This window comes from Mizuhopecten yessoensis, unplaced genomic scaffold (genome assembly GCF_002113885.1).
Source record: "Mizuhopecten yessoensis strain PY_sf001 unplaced genomic scaffold, ASM211388v2 scaffold716313, whole genome shotgun sequence".
NCBI lineage: Eukaryota > Metazoa > Mollusca > Bivalvia > Pectinida > Pectinidae > Mizuhopecten > Mizuhopecten yessoensis.
The window spans coordinates 19,009-40,826 of NW_018480054.1; the positions used below are offsets into that span (position 1 = coordinate 19,009).

Genomic DNA, 21,818 nt, shown 5'->3' on the forward strand with positions numbered 1-21,818 from the left:
TAAATTTGAGATATCACCATACGACAGTCGACATGTGGAATATTTTCAGCGGCATTTGCATTTAATATTTTCCAAGAAATGACTCGACCAGAATTTTCGATAAAAGTTTAAAGAACAAACGCTTGCATTAGGTGCTACGTCACGGTACAAAATTCAGATCGAACAAAAATAGTTTTCGGCTTTTTCTCCATCCACATACTATGTTCCTTTGCCCAGTGTTAACGTTAAATTAGTGTAGCACGTGCAGGAGTTGGGTAAATACATCTTCACATGATTAAAGACAACATATAATATATCAAACTTAACACCTGACGATAAACAGCTTGACGTGTAAACATCGGATGGGAAACTGTATAAAGTCTTGATGAAATGTTTGAATATTAAACATAGACAGACAACATTATTTTAACAACTTATTCTGATGAGTTAGAAACTTCATTGGGAATCAATAGAAGAATATGTGCTGCCAGAAGCTAGAGCCTGGTCTCCCTCGCGGTGTTGTAGCCAGTAAGTCCTAACTACAACCACATCTCGAAAAGTATTCTTCAACTCAGCTTTCAGCTGAAAAATAATCATTAAGTAACAAAAACATTAGATAACGTGATTAGATAACTACGGTTTAAACTCAGCGCCCTATATGATTTATAAAATTACTCTAATCGCTTTACAACATAGGGATAATCATACTAGTTATAACTGATAAACAAAAACAGGCTTACAATCATCATTATACGTCAAGCAAGAAGATAATAATCTCAATGTGCATGAATAAATAAAGGTATGTACATGACGTCTGTGCAAAGAGTCTATAATGTGGACGTGAATAGTTTGTATGTTCTTCTTGGATTATATAACTCTATTTGATCATAAACACATATTTGTAATACGATGAGACCTAGATAGTGGTCTCGTTTTAAATAAGTCACCACATATAATACATGATTAAGCTGTAGCAGTTGTATGCTTTAAGCAATCACCTACAATGTATAAGTAGCAAGTTCTTTGTGTGTTTTGCTGACTTACATCGGTATTACCCGTTGTAGGACTAACTAAGGACTCCATAAAACAACGAATGCAGATAAGAATTACAGAACGGGTAAATAATTTCTTGGAATCGATTTTACCTTCATCGTTAGTTATATTCGTGTAATTATATCCAAAACCAAATATTGTTTGAGTATGCACATGCTAGTAATATTTACCTGTGACGGACTGTCTGTTCTCTGTTAGTGACGGACTGTCTGTTCGCTGTTAGTTATATTTACCTGTGACGGACTGTCTGTTCTCTATTAGTTATATTTACCTGTGACGGACTGTCTGTTCTCTGTTAGTTATACTTACCTGTGATAGACTGTTAGTTATATTTACCTGTGACGGACTGTCTGTTCGATGTTAGTTATATTTACCTGTGGCGGACTGTCTGTTCTCTGTTAGTTATATTTACCTGTGACGGACTATCTGTTCTCTGTTAGTTATATTTACCTGTGACGGACTGTCTATTCTCTGATAGTTATATTTACCTGTGACGGACTGTCTGTTCTCTGTTAGTTATATTTACCTGTGACGGACTGTCTATTCTCTGTTAGTTATATTTACCTGAAACGGACTGTCTGTTCTCTGTTAGTTATATTTTTCTGTGACGGACTGTCTGTTCTCTGTCAGTTAAATTTTACCTGTCACGGACTGTCTGTTCTCTGTTAGTTATATTTACCTGTAACGGACTGTCTGTTCTCTGTTAGTTATATTTTTCTGTGACGGACTGTCTGTTCTCTTTTAGTTATATTTACATGTGACGGACTGTCTGTTCTCTGTTAGTTATATTTACCTGTGACGGACTGTCTGTTCTCTGTTAGTTATATTTTTCTGTGACGGACTGTCTGTTCTCTGTCAGTTAAATTTTACCTGTGACGGAATGTCTGTTCTCTGTTACTTATATTTACCTTTGACGGACTGTCTGTTCGCTGTTAGTTATATTTACCTGTGACGGACTGTCTGTTCCCTGTTAGTTATATTTACCTGTGACGGACTGTCTGTTCTCTGTTAGTTATATTTACCTGTGACGGACTGTCTGTTATATGTTAGTTATAAATACCTGTGACGGACTGTCTGTTCTCTGTTCAACAACGAAGCCGCCAAGCTCATACAGGAGGTCACGAGTTGTCTCGCTTATATGTATTTTGTTAGCTAGGAATAATACAGTGGTCATTTAGAGCTTAGACATTTAAATAAATATTTTGGAAATGTACAAATAATATTAATTGTTCTGTTTAAGACATCAAAATAACAAATCAGAAGGGCCATATGATAATATCACATAAACCTATCACTATTACGTTTACAATTAATTAACTTAGCCGTTCAGCTCATGCAATGGGAGTTAATATATTTAGCATGCTATTATTTTGTTTTATTGAAAAGGTTTCGCCAATTACGCCACCACTCTTTGTCAGGCCGGAGAAAAATTGGCGTTAAGGCAAAAGTTTTAGGCTTGTGTAATAACAAAATGGCTAATTAATTAGAAACTATATGTACTTCATCGTCAATATGTATGGAGATTAACCTAACATGTCATAAAACTAAAACAAACGGAACGGCGAGATTGTTACGAAACTGAGACATGTTCAAATCCGTATATAAATGGAAAATTAGGTCACCATGACGACTGTTAAATAGTTTCAACATAGATGTATGCTTCTCTGGTAGAGAACCCTGGTTATGGAGTTTATAGGTCAACAGGAACACCATAATCTAGGAGTTTTGTCCTTGGTGATTGCATGAGTTTGATCCACAAGTTCTACTTATCTTTGCAATGGTTTGCATAACATACAGTTGTGTATGCACCAAAACATACAGTTGTGTATGCACCAAAACATACAGTTGTGTATACACATACATGTACCAATCTGATTAAAATCATCTGTTACATGGCTCCACCTGAACATCTGAATGTGCCGCGGTCAGGGTCACGTTCAAGTGACCTTTAAATGAACAAATCAGAGGCGCGCTGGCAAAAGTTTGCCAGCGAAACGGAATATTATGGTTGATAGATAAATAGTGGCACACTCAGATGTTCAGGCCTAGTACGAAGTTAACGAAGCCATGTAACATATGATTTTAATCAGATTGCATAACATACAAGTTTCTTATTCCAACTTTTTGTTGGTAAAAGTTGTGACTTTGAAATATTATAAAGGGATTTTAAGGGATTTGCTGTATATGTAATATACAATTGTAGTTTAGAATACCTTAGACACAGATATCTTAAATACCCTTTTAGATTATTCACAGACCACGCTTTCTCTTTTTGTTTCAAATTGATGTTGGTGTCATTCTGATCCCGAACGTATAAATGGATAAACGGAAACTGTTCATGAATCTCTTACCTGTGCCAAACGACTCCATCATAGAGGCAACACTGACGGTCACACCAAAGAGACAGTAGCGAGGCATCTTAGTACCCACAACTGCAGCTACTACTGGACCTTTAATAGGGGACATAGAGAGGTTTAAGTAGCTTCACTGTACTTGACTAGATGTATTACTTTACAATATATTATATAACTACAATCAAGTGTTTTTTTTTAAATAAATTATAAGTAAACATTTTAACATATATCGTTGTTGTGTTTAAATAAAAAAGTACAAACATTTCTTTTTTTTATTAGCATACTTCATTTAAAAACATCCCCTTCTTATGTCTAAATCTCGATCAAATGAAGTTTTTTTTATCTGGTATAACGGCATTTTACTTAATGCAACAAAAATATCTAAGCAAATAATTAGCTGAAGAAGTTTTCATCTTAGTACCTACTGTTTTATTTTATTTTATTTTTTAATTTGTATTCTATTTAATTTGTATTTTATTTAATTTGTATTATTTGGTAGCCTGTTTGATTATCGCAAATATGTATGTGTGTTGCACTAGACACAGCTCAGTAAAAGTGGCCTAAAAATATCGAATGTTGAGAAAATAATATGATGCACAGTGGAAAATTGTAAACTTTTGATATTTGACTACTATTTTATATCCACTGATGCACTCTTTTAATTTTATGCCACAAGGGTGAATTAATATAGTATAAAAATAGCACACGGACCCCACAATGATTAGCTTGAGAAAGAAGAGCTCATTTTATTTTAGTCTACTCTATACTAAAGAAACCGTGCTGCTTACCCTGGTGCTTATTCTTATCAGAAGGATTAAATTGACATTTTCATTTTTCCTACTTTGCAAAGGTTATTACTTTGAGTTAAACAAAAGGAATTAAATTTTAAAATTTTCCATTTTCCTGCGTGCCGTAAATAATTGAATGTTTTGCTTATGTCATGCATATGCAATGCCCCTTTAAAATGACGATTCATTTCCTGTTAAAGTTTGCACACTTCTTTTGCTATTGCGATTTTTTTGTTTTTTTAAAATATTACTTCATAAGTAAAAAGACTTTTAGCATACAAAGTGACGTAATAATCTTTATCAATTAATTTGAAAACACGTGTGTTGTGTAAATGTTGACCTTTGACCCTGTAAAACACACACTCGCAAATATACGTATAATGTTTAAGCGATAAGAAGTAGTCGAAAAGAGGCTTCGCACGCTTGTACTTGACATAAATTTAAGTCATTCAAATTTTAAATAATTATGTTCCTACCAATGTCCTTATAGTGTTTATGAACTTTTATGACTTCCGTTTTAACCACAGATTTTCTGATAGATTTCCTCATAGCCTGTAAAATATATCTTCAAAAGATTTTTGAATATTAAAAGAAGGGGATGAAATAACCTGAACTGTTTTCTGTGATTGAAATATTATTATAAGAAATTTCACTTCCATTAAATAATATAGATAAGAGTGAAGGGATGTACATGTACCATTTCTTTCAATATTTCTAAGTTTCTGAGACGCTCTTCCTTAACATAAGTGTTCTCCCTTAACAAAACTAGTAAGTAAAACAGATTGTATTTCGATGGTGAAATTACTGAATTAAAGGATTAGTGTAGCAAAGTAAAATAAATCAACACTGGTTAGAATAAATGTTTCTGTGTACATTATTTAATCTATTTCGAGTTATGATCTTGAAATTGCGAGTTATTAAGTCGAAATTGCGAGTTATGAGTCAAAATTTCGAGTTATTATCTTGGAATTTCGAGTTCTTAACACGAAAAAAACAAATGAATGTTTTTTTTCTTTCTGGCCCTAATCCTCTTCCGAGTGTAATCTAAGATCAGACTAATAGTACGCGAAATACGTCCGTATAGCGGTTTGACCAAGTGTAGACTACATATGATATTGTCATGCACGGCAGCTCAACACCTTCGGGCGAGTCGACCTGCTCGCCGAGCATACAGAGAAGTCGGTTTGGCCACTTTTTAAGTGCATTTTGACAACATATGTTTCTTTTATTTTTTTTATTTTTTTTTAAAGGTTATCGCAAGCAATACCTTTTTAAAGGGATTATTTCCAGGATTCTACGCTTATCTACATTTGGAAGATGACAGTTACCAGTGTATACGTAATGTATATAACACAACAAGACGTTGACATGTTTCTTACCTGAGTGACAACCAATTCTGAGTTTGAACTTCTGTCCGGGCAGGTGTGGTATTTCTAGCCGGTCAATGTGCTCCAGGATGTCCACGGCCATCGTAGCCACCTCTGCTGCATGTCGGCGCCCATTCAGTTTTGGCACACCTTTTCAATGAATTGCACTCAACAGTGATAATATATTCTATACTGGTTATACAATTATAGATCATACATAAAATCTGAGATTGAAATCACATTTAACCTACTTTATCAAAATTACATTTAGCTTATTTCATCTATAATCAAAATAACAATCAGCTGATTTAACTTGTATCCAAAATCGCATTCAACAGATTCCATCTGTAATCAAAGAAACATTTGTCTGATTTCATTTGTAACCAACAACATTCAGCTTATTGCAATTGAAATCGAAATTAAAGTAAATTTATTTGATCTGTAAACAAAGGCACATTTGACTTATTTAATCTACGTTTACATTATTTTATCAAAATCAATTTCAGATTTTCACACTTGTGACCTTAGATAAATTCCCCTTATTACACCCTCAAACTTACATTCTATAATATATTATGTATAGGAAAGCGTCACTACGTTCTGTGTTGGTTAGACTGGATTGATTTTATACTATTTCATTTGATTTGGGATACAACTGTAGTTAAGTCTCATTAAAAATTTAGTATGCCTGAGAAAAACGACACATTTCTCATTTGTACATATCGAATTGACTAAGATAAGGGTAAATAATAACACTACGTAAAGAAGTGGTAATTTTACTAGTGCAGAAAGTAAGGAGAACAGACGATCATAGTTGTTAATAGGACGTAAAACAAACCAAACCAAAGGAACAGACGACCTCAGTTGTTAATAAGACGTAAAACAAACTAAACCAAAGGAACAGACGACCATAGTTGTTAATAGGACGTAAAACAAACAAAACCTCGGGAACAGACGACCATAGTTGTTAATAGGACGTTAAACAAACTAAACCAAAGGCACAGACGACCATAAATGTTATTAGGACGTTAAACAAACTAAACCAAAGGCACAGACGACCATAGTAGTTAATAGGACGTTAAACAAACTAAACCAAAGGCACAGAAGACCATAAATGTTATTAGGACGTTAAACAAACTAAACCAAAGGGACAGACGACCATAGTTGTTAATAGGACGTTAAACAAACTAAACCAAAGGCACAGACTACCATAAATGTTATTAGGACGTTAAACAAACTAAACCAAAGGGACAGACGACCATAGTTGTTAATAGGACGTTAAACAAACTAAACCAATGGCACAGACGATCATAGTTGTTAATAGGACGTAAAACAAACCAAACCAAAGGAACAGACGACCATAGTTGTTAATTAGACGTAAAACAAACTAAACCAAAGGAACAGACGGCCATAGTTGTTAATAGGTCGTAAAACAAACTAAACCAAAGGAACAGACGACCGTAGTTGTTAATTGGACGTAAAACAAACAAAACCTAGGGAACAGACGACCATAGTTGTTAATAGGACGTAAAACAAAATAAACCAAAGGCACAGACGAACATAGTTGTTAATAGGACGTAAAACAAACTAAACCAAAGGCACAGACGATCAGAGTTGTTAATAGGACGTAAAACAAACTAAACCAAAGGCACAGACGATCAGAGTTGTTAATAGGACGTAAAACAAACTAAACCAAAGGAACAGACGATCATAGTTGTTAATAGGACGTAAAACAAACAAAACCAAAGGAACAGACGACAATAGTTGTTAATAGGACGTAAAACAAACCAAACCAAAGGAACAGACGACCATAGTTGTTAATTAGACGTAAAACAAACTAAACCAAAGGAACAGACGACCGTAGTTGTTAATTGGACGTAAAACAAACAAAACCTAGGGAACAGACGACCATAGTTGTTAATAGGACGTTAAACAAACTAAACCAAAGGAACAGACGAACATAGTTGTTAATAGGTTGTAAAGCAAATTAAACCAAAGGAACAGACGACCATAGTTGTTAATAGACGTAAAACAAACTAAACCAAAGGCACAGAAGACCATAAATGTTATTAGGACGTTAAACAAACTAAACCAAATGAACAGACGACCATAGTTGTTAATAGTACGTTAAACAAACCAAACCAAAGGAACAGACGATCATAGGTGTTAATAGGACGTAAAATAAACTAAACCAAAGGAACAGACGACCATAGTTGTTAGTAGGACGTTAAACAACCCAAACCAAAGGAACAGACGACCATAGTTGTTAGTAGGACGTTAAACAACCCAAACCAAAGGAACAGACGACCATAGTTGATAATAGGTCGTAAAGCAAACCAAACCAAAGGAATAGACGTGAGATAAGAAATAGATGTTATTAACGGACGTAAAACAAACTAAACCAAAGGAATAGACGACCATAGTTGTTAATAGGTCGTAAAACCAACTAGACCAAAGGAACAGACGACCATAGTTGATAATAGGTCGTAAAACAAACCAAACCAAAGGAACAGACGGCCATAGTTGTTAATAGGACGTTAAATAAACCAAACCAAAGGAACAGACGATCATAGTTGTTAATAGGTCGTAAAACAAACTAAACCAAAGGAACAGAGGACGTTAAACAAACTAAACCAAATGAACAGACGACCATAGTTGTTAATAGACGGAAAACAAACTAAACCAAAGGCACAGACGACCACAGTTGTTAATAGGACGTTAAACAAACCAAACCAAAGGAACAGACGGCCATAGTTGTTAATAGGACGTAAAACAAACCAAACCAAAGGAACAGACGATCATAGTTGTTAATAGGCTGTAAAACAAATTAAACCAAAGGAACAGACGACCATAGTTGATAATAGGTCGTAAAGCAAACCAAACCAAAGGAATAGACGTGAGATAAGAAATAGATGTTATTAACGGACGTAAAACAAACTAAACCAAAGGCACAGACGATCATAGTTGTTAATAGGCTGTAAAACAAATTAAACCAAAGGAACAGACAACCATAGTTGTTATTAGGACGTTAAACAAACTAAACCAAAGGCACAGAAGACCATAAATGTTATTAGGACGTTAAACAAACTAAACCAAATGAACAGACGACCATAGTTGTTAATAGTACGTTAAACAAACCAAACCAAAGGAACAGACGATCATAGTTGTTAATAGGTCGTAAAACAAACTAAACCAAAGGAACAGACAACCATAGTTGTTATTAGGACGTTAAACAAACTAAACCAAAGACACAAACGATCATAGTTGTTAATAGGACGTTGAACAAACAAAACCTAAGGAACAGACGACCATAGTTGTTACTAGGACGTAAAACAAAACAAACCAAAGGAACAGACGACCATAGTTGATAATAGGTCGTAAAGCAAACCAAACCAAAGGAATAGACGTGAGATAAGAAATAGATGTTATTAACGGACGTAAAACAAACTAAACCAAAGGAATAGACGACCATAGTTGTTAATAGGTCGTAAAATAAACTAAACCAAAGGCACAGACGAACATAGTTGTTAATAGGTTGTAAAACAAATTAAACCAAAGGAACAGACGACCATAGTTGGTAATAGGACGTAAAACAAACTAAACCAATGGAACAGACGACCATAGTTGTTAGTAGGACGTTAAACAAACCAAACCAAAGGAACAGACGGCCATAGTTGATAATAGGTCGTAAAACAAACCAAACCAAAGGAATAGACGTGAGATAAGAAATAGATGTTATTAACGGACGTAAAACAAACTAAACCAAAGGCACCGACGAACATAGTTGTTAATAGGTTGTAAAACAAATTAAACCAAAGGAACAGACGATCATAGTTGTTAATAGGTTGTAAAACAAATTAAACCAAAGGAACAAACGACCATAGTTGTTAAAAGGTCGTAAAACAAACTAAACCAAAGGAATAGACGACCATAGTTGTTAATAGGTCGTAAAATAAACTAAACCAAAGGCACAGACGAACATAGTTGTTAATAGGTTGTAAAACAAATTAAACCAAAGGAACAAACGACCATAGTTGTTAATAGGTCGTAAAACCAACTAGACCAAAGGAACAGACGACCATAGTTGATAATAGGTCGTAAAGCAAACCAAACCAAAGGAATAGACGTGAGATAAGAAATAGATGTTATTAACGGACGTAAAACAAACTAAACCAAAGGAACAGACTACCATAGTTGTTAATAGGACGTTAAACAAACCAAACCAAAGGAACAGACGACCATAGTTGATAATAGGTCGTAAAACAAACCAAACCAAAGGAATAGACGTGAGATAAGAAATAGATGTTATTAACGTTATTGACAACTTTTTGTTAAGTACTCAGTATTGGCTCAATTTGCCTATCATATGGTTGTTTGGTAAAAAGTATAAAACAATTCTTAACACTACTGTAGTAAATCGTGATGTATAAATGAAGCTTCATTAGAAAAACATAGTAAATAAGTATACGTGCGATTGTTATTTATCACTCATATTACATATTTAATTCTTATTTTTCATGTCTGAATATTTGGTGCTTAGCACCGAGCCATTTCATCATCGTACTTTTCATATATTTATAATATAGTATGTCTTTCTAATATTGCGTTGTATTTTTCGTGATAGATTTTCCAAGCTATGTTATTCTAATTTAATTGTTGTTAAGTTAAGTCATTGATAACTTAATACTGAAAACCAATGTAAGAATCACTTATATAAACTATGGTAGACAGGTTATGTAACACGTTCAGTTGATAGTTTGCGTGCGACGTTTCTATGACCAGTACGACATGTACTCTGCATCCTTATTAGGATAACATTCGGTGAAGTGTCAATTCGACTGCGCTATACATATTTGACGGTTCAGAGTATATACCGTGCTAGTGATCTAAACGTCACACATAAACACTAAGCTGATCCTGCTAAATAACCTTTCTACAATCCATACATACCATACTGATCAATACTATATTTTGATGCATGAATGGAAGGAATTAAAAACAAAAATAAAAAAAATGTTTATGCATAAAATATGTCGTTTTTGGTCAAATATCTTCATTACGTGTTTATCCTGTATCTAGATAACATTTTACACAACAGTCTGATTGATTCTGCTGGGTGAACATCTGTTCTCGACGTTGACCGTAGCCTTCTTATTAACATTACATACAAGTTTATACATACATTATATGTAACGTTTTAAGGTTTAAATAGGGTTTCCTTGTTTTGACGTTAGGTACCACCGTTTGGTCATTGATGATGTAAAACGTTTAATAAATGTTGCTTTCTGTATTTATCATCACGATTTTCAAGCAGGTGATTCATTCGTTCGTATTTTTTATTGGTTTAGCAACCGATAAATAATACCGAATGTTTGAGAAAATGTGTTATCACGACTATCCCATAGGCCTCTAACGACAGTGAGGAATCTGCATATTTCCTTAGATATCTCACTAGATTATAAATATTTGTAAATATCATATAAGATAACGCTATAATGATAATGTAGATATACACTCATACATAACCAATTATTTCAGTTTTGAAACCGGGATTGTCAAAGGTGACAGGTAAGTGTGGTGCTGTTGGCCAGCACAGGCAAGCTGTTCATACAGTATTTTCTCTGCGCTGATTGACCCACAGTTGGCAAACCGAGCAAACTTTCCTTTAGGAATAGATCTAATACGTAGTCTTGTAGCTGTAACGAATTCCTTATTCAACTATTCAAATCGAGTATACATAGTTTCATGTTGGTATTAAGTCCGTGACATCCATACAGACATTTTTGAACATTCAGAAGACATGCACCATTTAAGACAGATGCAGAAGAAGTTAAGGATAATTTTCTGTGATATAGAAATGACAGTTGAGGAAGAAAGTATAAGAACCTAGATAGGAACACAAACTGACCTGGTTTACATTGAGGAGTTTCAGTTACTAGCATATGTTATACACTGACACAGAGTAATGTTCTATTTTCTTACACCACGATATATAAAATCAAACTACAATTTTTACCGAGAACCAAATATCTCAAATGATTAAATAAATATATCAAAAGACAAATAGGATAAACAAAGGTATAAATACGTGTACACGAGCGTAAATTCGTGATGTCAGTTTATCTAAATATAGACGCAGCGTATATCCGTGTCTAGTTTAAAGATATTATAATTGGGAGACCTTTACCCTTACTTCAAACCAATACGTACCGGATACCACCATGTATGCGTCTCCAATGGTTTCCACTTTATACACGTCGAAGAGTTCCAGTCGTTCGTCAAAACAAAGGTAGAGACTATTCAACATGTCGACCACCTGCAAGGGGGAGCACTGGGCAGCAATCTGTGTGAAGCCTACGATATCACTGAACAAGACTGTTGATTCCGGGTAATGTTCGGGTCCGATTCCGGCGTTTTGTTTGAGTCGCTCGGCCACGGATTGCGGTAACATCTGGTACAGCAGGGTGTCCGTTCGCTTCTTCTCCTTGTCCAGCGCCTTCGTTCTGTAAGTCAATGGAAGCTGATTTAAACGTTCATGTATTCGAATCGTATACATTAATGCATTGAATAAAATCAAATGAGTTATAAAACCTATTTAATTGAGAATACGAAGGCTGTGAGCACCGAAATGACAACATCGGCTGTATGCTCCCCAGGGAGTTGAGAAAGATATTGGCTTGTTTTAAAGGCCCTATAACCACGGATAGCAAATTGTGAACCGCTTTGAGAAGTCCTACTACCTAGGCTGTTATAAAGCGGTATAGCAGAACTTTGGACAATTATTATTAGGATTATTGTTATTTTTGTATCTTTGTACCAATTGATATGTCCATTAAATTTCATGAAGATCTTACCGGTTCGCAATTGAAATAGAGTACTTCTGGATCTCTGATGTCAGCGAGTACACAGCAAACACAATGAGTGGGCAGATAATTAGGATAATACCAAACACAACAGAAATAACAACTATATTTTTCAAATCATCCTCTGCTTCCTTCCGTAGGATCTCGTCAATTTCTAAAGCGAGACGGATTTGTACCTCCCGAAGCGTGTCCTGGTAAACAGTCATGTTTTCAAACCACCAGTTTGCATATTTCAAGGACCCTTTCACTGCTGAACTTCGATTGCTTCTAATCTCTCTTCGCATTTCATTGATAGGTTGGATTACACTTGAATTCCTAACAAGTGTATCCTCATAAATGCTGTAAGCCAGTTCAGAATATCGCCTAGCAGATTCAAACGTAATGTTTGCAATGTCTTGGCTTTCAACAAAGTCAAGATATTCATCTCGAGTCGCAAATCCGCCTATAGCATAAAATGATACCCCTAGTCCTCGTTCTCTGCCAAAGTACTCACTGGCAACAACGATCTCTTGATACGCCACCAGTTTGGGCCATACTGTTCCCGACCGAGCTTCCACTATCGCTTGGTACAACCATTTGATGAAGACCTCGATGCTGTCCGAGTAGAACGCCACTTCGTCCTTAGATGTTCTGTTGTAAGATTCCAATTGATATCGATGTCGGTTAAGGTAAGATAGAAAACTTTCCTTTGTTTGAAACTCTGTCCTGATAATCGTCGCGCTGGTAGGCCAAAACGACAAGTTCTGTAGTCCAACATCTGTATCTGGGTATCGATCTAATAGAAAATCCTTTGTCTGGGGACTCTTACTACTGATGTAGAGGGCGCTTATATCACGTTCTCGTTGCATCATACGTAACAGCCACCCTAACTCTATACTAAAATAGAGGATATTCCGAATGTTTAACAAGCTGATGTAGTTGTCAAGGGAGACAATAAAGGTATTGGCTGTCATACCAGTTAACACAACCACAGGAATCAGTACCACTGTCAACATCTTTACCATGTGGAGTCGCTTCCCGGCGTCCGTGACTGGATTCCCTGTATAACATATACAGCATGACATTCTGTTATTAATTTTTAAGTTCAGATATTGTAAAATGTGTTTAAAGTTAGGTTATGTTTGATATCCTCGTTGGAATGACATGGTAAACATGTTATGATAGGTAATCTTTGATAAAATTGCAGTTTGACTAACTGAATTTAATGTAAATTATATGTAAATTATATCTAAGATTATTTTCCACAAAAAAACCCCAAACAAATAAATCAATATAAAAAACTGAAATAAATAAATAGCACAAAAACACGTTATGTTGCCCGATTTTCTTCGAGTATCTTCCGTAACATGTGTGTCTTAACTTCGAGTATCTTCCGTAACATGTGTGTCTTAACTTCGAGTATCTTCCGTAACATGTGTGTCTTAACTTCGAGTATCTTCCGTAACATGTGTGTCTTAACTTCGAGTATCTTCCGTAACATGTGTGTCTTAACTTCGAGTATCTTCCGTAACATGTGTGTCTTAACTTCGAGTATCTTCCGTAACATGTGTGTCTTAACTTCGAGTATCTTCCGTAACATGTGTGTCTTAACTTCGAGTATCTTCCGTAACATGTGTGTCTTATAATTTTCTATTTCATTCCCCGATGACTTTGCTTCGATAAAAAAATGCATATATTTCTTAGTATTTTATTTCCCGATGTTGTTCCTTTGTTAAACACATCGTACTATTTACCTAAGATTTATATTTTCCTACTTTCTCCCTACATTTATTCCCCTATTATCATTTTTTATTTCCCTGTATTTTTCCTACATTTCCTTATTGTATATGAATTGACACCATTATTTCCCAATGTTTACACTACATTACTCAGTTGTATCACATGCATGTACCTAAATAACACTTTTCGATATTCGTCCTAAATTTTCAACCTTTTTATGCACAGTGTATACCAGACCATCCGTCTATAACTAGTAATACGTGATCGAGAATATCTCGAAACATTTATGCATGTGGTAATATAGCCCATTGATGAGAATGCAAATATTTACATTTGCTCTGCATCCTTCCATTGCAATGTAAATGAAAGTGTTGTTATGAGACTATACAAACTTTTGCTATTGTAACGTCATCAATCTCTAATGTGATGTCATCAATTTCATTGTTGTCAACACTTGTTATGCGGTTCAAAAATTGTTCGAAATTACTAAATTAAGCATAACTATGCTATCAAAATGTAAATATAAATAATGAATAGCAAATATTGAAATGGTCCAATGACCAACATTTATATTGCTGACAAACATACAGCATGCCCTACTGGGCTTTATTAAGTTTGTCATCAATAGCAATTTGTGTTATAGGACCATAACAACATTTGCTAAAACCTTCATTGCTTAAATGATGATTTGCTTATAGGTCCTACACAACATTGTTCATGAACAAATGAAAATCTCACCGTGGCATAAAAGCTGACACCTGCTCCAGTTTTGATTTACGTGTACCATATCCATGATGGCGGTGTTAAGTTGAGACTCAGTAAGGGACTCCTTTGCGGACCTATGCTTCCTCTCTTTGCGGGTGTGAGTCGGGTGTATTCTTTTGCCTGTCATAATTCTGCTCCTGCATTACATATGTTAAGGTTTAATGTAAGGCATATTATATTCTGCTGGTGGATTTCTCAGTCCCTCTGGGTTTGCCGTAACGTTGATATCCATAGTAATTTCTTTTAAGTAGTGGAACAGTTCATTATACACACACCTTACTCATAATGTTATTTGAAATTAACCAGGACGTCCTTACATTTAAGAATTCATAACATTAATGGATTATATGCAAACCTCTTCTGTTTCAACAGCAGTTCAGACCAATTTGGATGTCCAACTGTTTTGCCATACAATAAATTAACTAGATCAGGTGTTCAGGAAAGGTAAGCGCCACAGGCTTTACTGATAACACTCATCATGCAAGTCAAATTCTAAAATATAATGTCCTCAAAGCGAGAACCAGTGAAGCGAGATCAAAACCACGAGGCAAACAAATGGATATAATGAGAAACATGGACCAAAATATTATGCACGGAAATAGTTTTAATCCCGAAAATATCATGATGGCGTCCGTAAAATTGTCCATAGCCCTCATCAACATGTATCATTTATATTGTTCGTCTGTCCGACAGCAATCGACATCTATAACGAGATCCATAATATACTGGAGCATATTAGGAGCAAACTTTTGAATACCTTACAATTTGGACTATATACACTGACACGCAAAAGAAACGCAACCTCCAATTTTTGATTATATTTTAAATATTTCGTTCCGTTTAAGTAATATAAATAATCAAAGACACACATCTATTCTATTGGATAATTCAGTTATTTTGGCGCTGGCGATAATTAATTTGGCAAGACAACAGTCAAGACTGAAGAAGGGGCGGCAATTGGGATTGTTCAACGCAATAACGAGTAAGACCCCCGTTAGCATTTGTAGCAGGGAGTCGAGAAAGGTATTGGCTGGTTGCAAAGACCCTATAACCACGGATAATAAATTGTGAACAGCTTTGAGACGAATTACGAACTGGGTTGTGATAAAGCGGTATATACAACCTCGAATTATTATTATAATCATTATTATAAAAGAACCTAAAACAAAGTCAGATTTGCCTGACATATGACATTTGGGTTTGTCCATGACACAAATCGTCAAAGTGGTATAGATAAACATTTTCCCTCCTTTAAGTATTTAAAAATATTCAATCAACATTATTTCTAATTTTAATAAAAGCCGTTTGGTAACTAGTCTATCAGCCTGTTATGTATAATCGATCTATTTAACAGGTAACGTAAGCTAATATGTAGTATGATAATCGTACTGAATTACATCTCGGGTTTATCAGAAATCATTCTTTTACACAATAAGACGAATACCCTCATACATATCCACGCTGTTTTGCATTAATCGGAAGAACTTGTTATGACGTTGTTACCAAGTAAATATAGCAGTGTTAATTGACACACCAATCATATTACAGAACATAGAAGTGTACAGCCACAGGTAGCGTAAGGTGTGTTAGGACACGCGTGTCACACCTGACGAGATGCGGTGTCTGAAAAGTTAAAGATTGAATCGTCCATTGCTCAATAATCAAACGTCTTTTTAACAGCTAAGGTCATTTAAGGACATGTCAGGTTTTGGTTGTGGTGGAAACCCGGAGAAAATCCACCGACCTACGGTCAGTATCTGGCGACTGCCCCACGTAGGCCTCGAACCCGCGACCCAGTGGTGGAGGGCTAGTGGTAGCAGTATGCCAAAAGCCTTAACCACTTGGCGAATGCGGTCCATTCTTTTATGATGGGGGTAGATGTAATGATATACGGTTAGCAGGATAGGCTGCTTTGCCTTTTGCAAAACACTCCTATGGTCCTTGACCATGCATGGTATACATGCCAGCATACTCTTGACCAGATTGTATTCGTTCTGTGATGTCTACAGTTGTATTGATAAATATGTGAGCATTATGATCTTAGAAGTAATCTTATGTGATTTTTCGGAATGTGGTTACAATGCAAAATAACAAGGTTTGTTACAATTAAAATTCTTAAATACTACTAGAAAAAAGTACAAAATAATTCATACCAAATCTAAATAAATGTTCGTACAGGGACAATGTCTACAGTGTTAGTAAGCATTCCTTGTCTGTAGTCACTATCGTAACATTTCTTATACTTTTAATTTTAACCTCTAAACGCTTAAATCAAACTTCAGCATGAACAACGTGGTGAAAGCATGCTAGATTTCTAAGCCTAATTAGACCATTTTGATCCATGCATTTGTGGTTAGGCCATAATAAAAGCAATCGAACCGGTAGGAAACGTTATACTTGAAAATCGTTCCAGATCAACTGATTACCAAGTATATAAACCTCGTGACATATATCTTGGTTATAGGAAGAAAAGCATATACACAAAATTACCCCTTTAAATTCAATCTTATATATACTATATATCTGTAATGGTAAATATGACATGCGACAACAGACTTACTTGTGTTTAAATGCTTCAAAGATGGACTTTCTATCAAAGGTTCTTCTTCAAGATAGTCACATCAGGCAGGTTGTTGTCGCATACGTTTGTCAAGTTGCCATGGTAATAACACACTCACGCGAAGACCATGGAAGCACAAACTGTGAAACAGTGCTTCAGACCTTTCTAACAATCGATACATAAATTATATTAACAAATTGTTATCTGGTGATCTTTAGACTTTAAATGATTTTCTTTTTTATGGCATGTTTTTTTTATCGATTTATAGAAATAGATATATTAATTAATTAGTGAAATGCATTGAATCGGTTCCCTGATTATGTATACAATGAATTGATATTGTTATTTTTTCGACCAATTCATATTATGTTTTTTGTCAATAGTGTTATACAAATACATCCTGCATCTGGAAGGCAGGTGTAGATTTTGTTGGAGTTACGCACATTGCGTTGTGATGGTGTCGGCACTGTCAAACTATATTGGATATGGGGACTTGGTTAAATCATATTGGATATTGGTATATTGTGAAATTATATTTGTAGGTTGATACGGTGTTAAATTATGATGAATATTCTTACTTAGTGAAAATATATTGGATATTGGTACTGGGTTAAATTATATTGGATATTGGTTCATTATAAAACTGTATTGTTTATTGGTACACTGTTAAATCATATTGGATATTGGTACATTATAAAACTATATTTTGTATTGGTACATTGTAAAATTATATTGGATATTGGTACATTGTAAAACTATATTGTGTATTGGTACATTGTAAAATTATATTGGATATTGGTACATTAATAAACTTTAATGGATATTGATACATTATAAAATTATATTATGTTTGGTACATGGATTATCTTTTGTTTTGATTATTGGTATATTGTTAAAACATATATTATACAGTAATATCAATATTGTAACTGTTTTTTTGGTGGAAGATAGCATCGAGACTTCATAAAGGTATTGTTTATTTCGCGCGAGTTCGACTCATGCGATATACGGATAGTCACGACTCTCCGGTTACTCGGAAATTTAAGACAGTCGAATTTGCCTACAAGGGGATATATGCCATTAACAAAAGAAAAGTCCTATATCGAAAGTCTGTCATAGCTAACATACCACCGTACTAAAATACGAATGTGTCTCATTCATTCCTTTAGAGTTATTTTAACCGATTGCTTCCGTGCTTTTCAATTACAAGCAAAAGCGTTAGACCTGAATCAAGGTGATCCTAGAGTAATCTCAGTTTTAGCATGATCTTTTTCCACACCCCATATAACAAAAGGACAAAAGTAACTAATTCGGATATAATTAATAATACAAATGTTCTAGAGCTTTCCATGAAGGGTCTGAACAAAAACATACAAGTCTGTATTTCTTGAACACCGATGTCCAAATCCACACTTAGCGATCTGCAGGATAAGTGCATAGTTGTACGAGCAGACATAGCGTCTTATTATTTTGTAGATTATTTTCCTGCTACCAAGGATACCTTAGTTTACTTTCATTATCAAGGAAGCACTATCATGTCTTTTTCTAATGTTTTCTAATCATAGCGTAAAAAACACAATGAATCAGGTTGATCTTTAAAGCTTTGTAAGGATCCCTGTTGTTCTGTATACTTTCCAGTAGTCCACAGGGGGTCCTTAGGTGTCTCCTTGAGAACTTGTGTATCCGGGCCTTGGACAACGAAAAGTGTAGTAAGTGTATATACGCAATCTTCCTGGATTTCTTTATCAAGCAATAATCAATCATTTACTCGAGTTACTTCCCATCATACGTAAACAATGAAATGCATTTTTTGTAAACATTTTCTTCAGGTTGGTAAGTATGGATTATGAGAAGTTCTTTTTATACAACCAATAACATTTTCTATGTGACGTTTCGATGACTAGTACGATATGTACACTGTCACCCTCATCAGACAAATGACCAGTGAAGCGTATGCATCCAAAGGTGTAAAATGTGTTGTCCACAAAATCGATGTCGTTTCCAGTACAATAGTTGTTATATATGTACCAAAATGACTCAATTCAGCTACGCGTTGTTAACACTTTGTCATAGATGTGCGAGAGTATTTGAGCCCCCTCATCTCGATTTAGAACTGGCCCACTGCGGCGTATCCAGATGGCTTCCTTTATGCCGCTTGAACAGATTGCTCTCTATGTCCAAAACTTTGGAGATATCCCGGTCAATTACATGGTTTTCCATGTGGCATGGTCTGTGATTGCCGATTTATTTATCTGGGACTCCGACTGTTTTCTTTCTGATCTGGTGAATTTCCCACCTTCTTGGGTTTCTGTGTCTTTCCGATGTTCATCAAGGCGGACCCCAAATCGCCTTCCAGTCTCTCCAATATACGACGCGTTCTACCGGGCTTTATTAAGTGTGTCATCAATAGCAATGTGTGTTATAGGACCATAACAACATTTGCTAAAACCTTCATTGCTTAAATGATGATTTGTTGACATTTGTTAAATTACAAACAAGCTTTAAATTGAGGGCTTCCTTGCCTCTTATAGGTCCTATACAACATTGCTCCTGAACAAATGAAAATCTCACCGTGGCATAAAAGCTGACACCTGCTCCAGTTTTGACTTACGTGCACCATATCCATGATGGCGGTCTTAAGTTGAGACTCAGTAAGGGACTCCTTTGCGGAACTATGCTTCCTCTCTTTGCGGGTGTGAGTCGGATGTATTCTTTTGCCTGTCATAATTCTGCCCCCGCATTACATATGTTAAGATTCAACTTCCTGTTATATGAAGTGGTATATTTTCAAACTTAATATTGCAAATAATTCCCGGTACACTTTAAAGAGTGCATAAAATACTATCCATGTTGTGGTATTAAGTGTTCTATATTCGCTGTATTAACTATTTTTTTTTTCCAATATGTTAAACAGAATTTCTTCGAAAAGGGTCATGGCGACTGTTGTGCACGTGGGTCCGATATGCATGCATAGCCGACATGCCAATTACTGAATGTACAAGGTACACTAAAAATGTTATCATTCAACACATTGAAATAAATACCTGCTGATTCAAAATTCTATATAAGTATAGGTCATAGATTTCCTTGCTCCCTAAAGTTGATTAAAAGACATATTTTCTGTGTGATCAATGTAAATAGTGCCATGGCGGCCATGCGTGCATAGTGCACATAAAACGTCTAAATCCTCACTTCTCCATCGTTTTGAAATGGGTTTGCTATTGAAAAATGCATGCTCACAGTATTCAATAACAGACATGACGTATGGTTGTGTTTATTTACGGTCTGAAAAGATCTTTTCTTAGGCGTAAAATGCGAGCAGTTGATAGTCGATGCACAGGGGCTTGTATAACTCTTATATGATAACAATTAGCTTGAAATACCTATATATAGTCTTTATATATAGGTATTTCAAGCTAATTTTAACATACAAGTCTATACAAGCCCCTGTGGTCGATGTCAGCTCTCTTCAGCAACAGCAGAAAAAGTGAATATCCGAAGAAAACCGAAGAAGTCCGAAGAATTTTTACGATTATTTTGGAAGCTCTGTTTTTTTCTGTAATATCCGAAGATTTTTTAAATTTAGTTATACATCGATATAGTCCAGTTCGCCCCGCCATACTGTCACGTATCGGAGAATTATGTAAACTAGAGCAATGTCAGTTCATGTTTGATGTGTGTGTCAATCTGAAAAGTGTCAGAAATGCGTGACTTTTTTAATAGGGTAAGCTTCTTGTTTATTTATTGTTTGTCTCGCAGCAATTGTATACATGTATGCAGAATACCATTTTGAGTAAAGGCGGCACTACCTTTATGACAGACCGTTTACACATTTCAACACTAGGTGGTGTGAGTAACTTGTTGGAAGATTTAGACCAATCAGAATGCTAGGGTTGTAGTTGTACATAGGCTTCAGAGGCGTTGACAATAGGCTGCAAAGTAAATGCGTTACGTTTAGCCTAAAAACCAAGGGAACTAGATCAGGTATTCAGGATAGGTAAGCGCCACAGGCTTTACTGATAACACTCACCATGTAAGTCAAATTCTAAAATAGCATGTCCTCAAAGCGAGAATCAGTGAAGCGAGATCAAAACCTCGAGGCAAACAAATGGATATAATGAGAAACATGGATCCAACTATTATGCAAGGAAATAGTGTTAATCCCAAAAATATCATGATGGCGTCCGTTAAATTGTCCATAGCCCTCATCAACATGTATCATTTATATTGTTCGTCTGTCCGACAGCAATCGACATCTATAACGAGATCCATAATATACAGGAGCATATTAGGAGCAAAACTTTTGAATACCTAACAATTTGGACTATATACACTGACACGCAAAAGAAACGCAACCTCCAATTTTCGAT

General features: G+C 35.3%; 1 protein-coding gene across 1 annotated transcript; it reads right to left on the reverse strand.

Moving 5' to 3' along the window:
- Positions 1 to 435: 435 nt before the first annotated feature.
- LOC110442933 lies at positions 436 to 15,015 on the reverse strand. The gene is made up of 7 exons (XM_021486824.1): positions 14,862 to 15,015; positions 12,396 to 13,443; positions 11,752 to 12,044; positions 5,554 to 5,691; positions 3,384 to 3,482; positions 2,093 to 2,184; positions 436 to 561 (listed from the first exon to the last, which is right to left on the reverse strand). The coding sequence occupies exons 1-7, from the start codon at positions 15,013 to 15,015 to the stop codon at positions 436 to 438; spliced, it is 1,950 nt and encodes a 649-aa protein (XP_021342499.1).
- Positions 15,016 to 21,818: the final 6,803 nt, after the last annotated feature.

Excerpts from the sequence above, each read along its gene's own strand:
- LOC110442933 (XM_021486824.1), bottom strand. The coding sequence starts at position 15,015 with ATGACAGGCAAAAGAATACACCCGACTCACACCCGCAAAGAGAGGAAG. Across the intron at positions 5,692-11,751 it reads CGCATACATGGTGGTATCCG|GTGTGCCAAAACTGAATGGG; the intron begins GTACGTATTGGT and ends TTCATTGAAAAG. Across the intron at positions 2,185-3,383 it reads GATGGAGTCGTTTGGCACAG|CTAACAAAATACATATAAGC; the intron begins GTAAGAGATTCA and ends TATTATTCCTAG.